At 34.6% G+C, this 6,000-nt stretch overlaps 1 protein-coding gene across 2 annotated transcripts; it reads right to left on the bottom strand.

The window, feature by feature from the left end:
- Positions 1-927: 927 nt before the first annotated feature.
- LOC118047694 (probable protein phosphatase 2C 5) lies at positions 928-4,641 on the bottom strand. 2 transcript variants are annotated; one of them, XM_035057049.2, is made up of 9 exons: positions 4,487-4,641; positions 4,300-4,369; positions 3,315-3,515; positions 2,811-2,982; positions 2,473-2,690; positions 2,259-2,366; positions 2,036-2,161; positions 1,714-1,946; positions 928-1,440 (listed from the first exon to the last, which is right to left on the bottom strand). In XM_035057049.2, the coding sequence occupies exons 2-9, from the start codon at positions 4,333-4,335 to the stop codon at positions 1,221-1,223; spliced, it is 1,314 nt and encodes a 437-aa protein (XP_034912940.1). In that variant the 5' UTR covers positions 4,336-4,369; positions 4,487-4,641; the 3' UTR covers positions 928-1,220. The 2 variants fall into 2 exon arrangements, with proteins under 2 accessions (XP_034912940.1, XP_034912941.1); XM_035057050.2 differs by having other exon boundaries at positions 3,315-3,568; positions 4,487-4,632.
- Between the last annotated feature and the right edge of the window lie 1,359 nt (positions 4,642-6,000).

Here is a 6,000-nt window from a genome sequence, read left to right as displayed (position 1 = left end):
GGCTGGAGGGTGCACTGCTTATACTTCTGTTGTGGACATCAAACCTGATGATCCCATTGACAGATGGAACTACGGAATTGAGCTGCAATGGCTGCCTCCACTCTAGGAGGCAGCCCTTGACTGCTTGTGGTGCAAGCCTTTGAATCATATTGCTGCTTGTCATGCCTAATCCACATCTCATGTCCTTGTTCATTTTCTTTTCTTTCTATTGCTCGTATGTGCGTGCTTGTTACATCTAGATTTTCGCTATTTAAAATTGAATAAATTCAAGTTCTTTTTTCTTGATTTTTTTACTTCATATATGGAGCTGGTGGATCCTACTTATCTTTCATGTATTCAATGGATGCCAAGCTTTCATTATCAAGAGTGATTATGGGGCAACTTCCTTAATAATAATTCACTTTTGAATGCATGTAATCGATTATTATGATTGACAAGTTAAAAGCAACAATAACGAGCCAACAACCGTCCTTTTAAGAATCTCTTTTTGTTCATATAAAGCAAAGCACACCAGGAGAACTCAACTCTACTTTTGTGCTCTTTGCACTTTGGACTATAGAGAAAGGCAGAAAGGAGGGAAGATGGTGGAAAAGCTTTAAATATATTTATACCACGTATGAATATATTTGGCATGTGGCTTTAGTTTTTGGGTATTAGATGAAGCATCAAGTGGCATGCAATAAAAGGTTAAAAAAACTTGCGAGTATATCTCTTCTATTTCTCACCCCCCCTTAGCTTGGAGTTTATCCGGTTCGACCTGGTTAACTTGAAGGGTCAACCAGAATAAACTAGCAAAGAATGGTTAACATCCCTAGAAACCAAACAGCATGACAAAAACATAGAAACTCTTAATTGTAAACATCACATGAAGCCATTCTTGTATGTAGTTTGCTATTCTATTACATTGTATCCGAAGTAAACACAATAGAACATTTAACTATGCAGCCTTCATTTTTACTTACAAATTCAAACTGTTAGCAATCAAACTATCACAAACATATCTATCAGACAGCATTTCTGTCTTCTGTCAGTCAGTACAGAAGCCGGGCACAAACCACAATCAATACAAACAATTGAAAGACAAAAACACCTACTCCCTGTATTTCTACCTCATTTCTTACAAATCTATTACAATCAGTAACGGAAAATAAAGCCAAGCATGCTCACACCGCCAGCAAAAATATGTCAATTATTTACTCTGTTACCAGATAGGTAGGTTGTTATGCAGTCACTGTGGGTCTACTTGGCCTTTTGCCTTCCATAGCATCTTTCTTTTTCCGACAGTTACTGCAGAGGAAGGGGCCTTCACATGGCTTTGACCCAGGTGAGAAGAAAGAGCCCGAGTTGACTGATAAACCGTCAGCTGAGGTTTGATCCACTTGGCAGACAGCACATCTGTGTATCCCAGAGTTGGTGTTCACGGGGAAATCCTTACCTAATCTGCATTTTCATTGAAAAAAATGAAGAAACCACAAATTAAAAACTACATTCCAAGAGGACAGAACTTCAAAACTACCTATTCCCTTTTTCACTTAATAGTTGCATTATATAAGTGAAGGAATAAACAGATCAATTGTCATCATCCGCTGAATAATGGGATAGGTAATCAAAGACCATAGGGAGGTGAGTTCTCCTCTGGTCTTATACTCTATGGTTTTACATAAACTATCTGTGAAAAATAATAAAAACGAATTAATCTTGCAATCAACATACCTTTCTGCAAGAACAGCTGAACCCTCTTCAAACAGTTCCTCCACCACACCAACAGCAGAAAGCTTATTTGTTGATTTGCTCACAGAGTTCAGAGCTTTCTTTCCAAAAAGAAGTGAACTGAACATATTGTGCTTCTTCCTGGGTATTGGCGGTAAGAAAAGAATGTCAGATGGTATGATATCAACAACAAGGCATGTCGTATCATCCTTCAGGCCCCTTGATCTCAATGCCTCCTAAAGAGAAAAAACAAACAAGTATTAGCAATAAAGCAACATAAGCATCATGGAAAACACACAAGAAGCTAGAGTATGCTAGATGTCACCTTAACAACCAACTTTGCAGCAAGCTCTGCAGGTAAACCCCTACAAGACTTGGCAGCCATATCAGAAGATAAAGTATCCCAGATACCATCAGAAGCGATGATGAGTCTTCCACCAAAATTTGAAAGCTAAATAACCAGAAAAGGAATTTTCTAAGCTTCAAAATTAATTTTTTAAAAAAAGAACAGTTGAAAACCCATCAATGACATTAAAAAATGAGCTCACTTTCACTTGTTTGACATGGGGTATTGGAACAATGAACTCTCCAACATCCGTGTCGCCAATTGACCTAGAAAGACATAATCCACCTGGCCAACAACGCAGAGGACCAACCTACAAACCATAGGGAGATTGTACATGTAAGATAAAAACAAGAGGGGGGGAGAATAAAATACATATCTGAAAATGTCATAAGTGACAAGTAAAAAGTGCACCATACCTCGTTGCCCCCAAAAACATTTAGCCTTCCTACTTCACCCCCACTTGCAGTTACACGCTCCCTCTCTTCTACATTTTCTTCTAGCCTGTGATCAACTGTCAAGAGAGAAACCACACCCCCCTGGCTGTCCAATATGCATCGTGAATCCCCCACAGAAGCAACAGTCACAGTCCACCCATCAATTATGACAAATGTCACAGTTGTCCCGGAAGTCTCCCCTGCAATTTACATTAAACTGAAAGATTAGAACCTGTACACAGACACACACACACAGAGAAAAGAAGCGTAGGATGCAACAAAAAGAATAAAACTACAATACAAGGGGTACATAGACATACCTCCCTGCTGGAATTGTATGTCAGTTTTCACAAAACCAGCAACAAGTGCTCGAGGAAGCGCTTGAAGCCACTCTTCCCTACTGATGTCTTGAGGAATTGCACTCAAGACATTATCCAATAACTGCTCCTTTGCAAAGATAGCAGCTGATATCCCATTATGTCCATCAAAGATCTGCCAACAAAACGAATACTGAGTATTTTTGAGGAAATAATAATAAAAAAAAATTATGAATTTTGGTGGGTTCTAAAGTTACTCCTAATTCACATAAGGTCCACTTTATCATGGATAAAGGCTAGTAAAATAAAAGGAAATAAATTAAAGATTCAAATCAAGTCTCCAAATATTTGGGATTGAAGGAGAAAAGGAGGGTGATTATTTTTTTCATGTTAAAACCACAAATTATTTGATCCTTTCCTTTTCTTCTGCTTGACTATCTCAGCAACCATGCAGAACCATCTCTTGAATGAGGAAGTAAATAACGTGTATAAAAGAAAAGGGAGTACCGCAAACACAGAAAATGATGTCGACAGATCCCCAGGAACCCTCTGGCAGTCGAGTTTTATGAGAAAGTAATCCTCTCCTTTCTTTGCTAAAGCAGCTTGTCCGTACTTCACGTAAGGTTTCTCAATCTTCTCGTTCCTAAGCTCACGTCCAATCAATGTCGCAAGTGGAACGAGAGGAGGTCTCATCCTTGATACTTCGTCCTGGCTCATGGCAGTTTACGTGTCAACATTTCCATAACCCCAGTGCCAAAACCCTATTCAATCTTTCATGAAGCAAATTAAAGATGCGTATCTGACTGAATCATAAAACCTTTACATGACAATGTAGTTCAACAAACACTAAAATCACTAAAAGAATCTCTTTTTTTCCAGGAATATCTTCACTATGAAAACGAAAAAGAAAACTTTTTGAGTAAAATGCCATCTATTTCATATAATTTCACACGAGTATCTGAACTAAATTTAAAATTCTATAAATCAATTCAGTCCAAAACAATGCATCTGCAAGTAAACTAAAGCTAGAAATAGTTAACACAACTATGTAAAAATAAATTAATGCTCAAACCTTATTTCTTCAACCCCACTCAAACAAGACTTTAGTACATAATTCATCAACCACCCCAATTCTCCACTATTTTATCTAATTTTCACTCAAAAAAGAACAAATCAAATGACTAAACCCAAAAAGTGCAAATCCCAACAAATGGGTCTTCATTATTTTCCATCAAAACAAACCCATTACACTTCTTCAACAAAACTTTGCCAAATTATTCATCACCCACCAAAATTACTCAAATCTCAAGAAATGGGTCTTCCTTATTTTCCATCAAGAACCAAACTTGAGTACCCAAAAACAAAAAGAACCACAAAGGGTCACTGAGTTAAGCCAAAAAACACTACTTTAAGCACTTAAACACAAAATGTATATTAAAAAATAAAAGCCAAGAGCATTAAAAAACAAACCCAGAAAAGAAAAGGCACTCACGGTTGAAACATGAAGAGGTGTAAACAGATCCAGCATTGGCAAGATTTGATCTATTAATTACTTTTCATTTCTGCAACAAAAACCCAAGATGTTTTCGTTAAAAACTAGGACAGAGTTTCAGTTTTTATTCTTGAACGAACCGAGAAATGGACAGGTTTTTTTAGAATGAGAAAGAAAAAAAGCTTACAAGTTTGAGGGATCTGATTGGAAGAGAAATCTTGAGAGACATAAAATATAGATAGAGAGAGAGACGCGGGGTTTTTCTGTGTGCGCTGATGAGTGTTCAAGAGGTGATTTTTTTCGGGCAAAGATGGTACCTGAGATTGCGGTTGTAACGTGTTTTAAAATTTCTTCTTTATTTTTATGTTGCTGTATTGTTTTGTTATATATTAGTATTAAAAATAAAATAAAATAAAATATTATTTTAATATATTTTTAAATAAAAACAATCTTTACTGCACTTTAAATAATTGAAAAATATCTTTTTTTTTAATATTTTTAATATTGACAACAATTTTGATGTTTTAATCATTCCATGTAACATAGAAAAAAAAAAAAAAACCTTTCCAATTAGGTTTTTCATCAAATTATTTTTCTATCTTGTTATTATTTCTAGAAAATCCAATCTAAATCAACCCAAAACAAGAATTAAGTTTACTAAAAACTTTTTTTTTTTTAAATAAAATAATATTACTTTTAAAAAATATAAATAATTGATTAAGGATAATAATAAATTAGGTCGAAGTTGCTTTATCCTACTTCAACTTGAAATATTTGCATTCATCATTTAACTTCTATATATATATATATATATATATATATATATATATATATATATATATATATATTAGAAAAAATAGTAAAAAAATTAGATAATTGCTCTGGCTGGGTGAAACACTCGTCAAGTTAATTTTTTTTTAATAAAAATAAACCCTTGATCCAGGTTAGAGAACTTAAAGATCGGTTCTTACAATCCAAGTCTAGTCGAATTTAATAAATGTGAACGAAAGTATACCATCTCACATCATTATTTGAAGTATCTGTCAAGCAAAATATATATGTAGGGAGGCAGAAAGATTTGTCTCATATTACAGTAGTGGAAAGGATGTCATGTCTTAAAAAATAAATTTGGAACATCATAAGAGATGCAACCCAACTGAATTAGCAGATGACGAGGGACTAAGATGATTATTATTTTTTATTTAGTGGGTTTTGACTTTTGTTGTTAATTTACTTATTGGGAATTTCTTTTGCTCCATCAGCAAATGTCATATTGTTAGGGTTTTGACTTTGATGAACATGCTTGAGATATATTGAGAAAAGGTGCTGTATGTTGGCTGGCAATAATTATGTGGGATAAGAGGAAAACAAGCTGATTAATTGATCTAATCATGATAAGCAATTTCATAATCAAAATAGACCAGCCAACTACTTGCAAGACTAGCCGGCTTAAATTGGTGATTTCCTGATTTTAGGGTAGGCTTGGAGAGGTCATTGGAAAAACTTGTTTTTATTTTTATTTTTATCAAAACCATGATGTTCTCAAGGATTTAAGAAAAAATCAAAGCTTGCATTGATTAACTATCACATGCATCAACATATTAACTCTTGAATCGGTATTATAACTATATTATTACAGGTTAATTTCTAAATCAGGTTTTATAACTATATTATTTATAGAGATAGAAAATGTCACAAAAA

The sequence above is a fragment of the Populus alba genome, chromosome 5 (genome assembly GCF_005239225.2).
Source record: "Populus alba chromosome 5, ASM523922v2, whole genome shotgun sequence".
In the NCBI taxonomy this organism is placed as follows: Eukaryota; Viridiplantae; Streptophyta; class Magnoliopsida; order Malpighiales; family Salicaceae; genus Populus; species Populus alba.
This window is presented reverse-complemented; position numbering and strand designations above follow the sequence as displayed.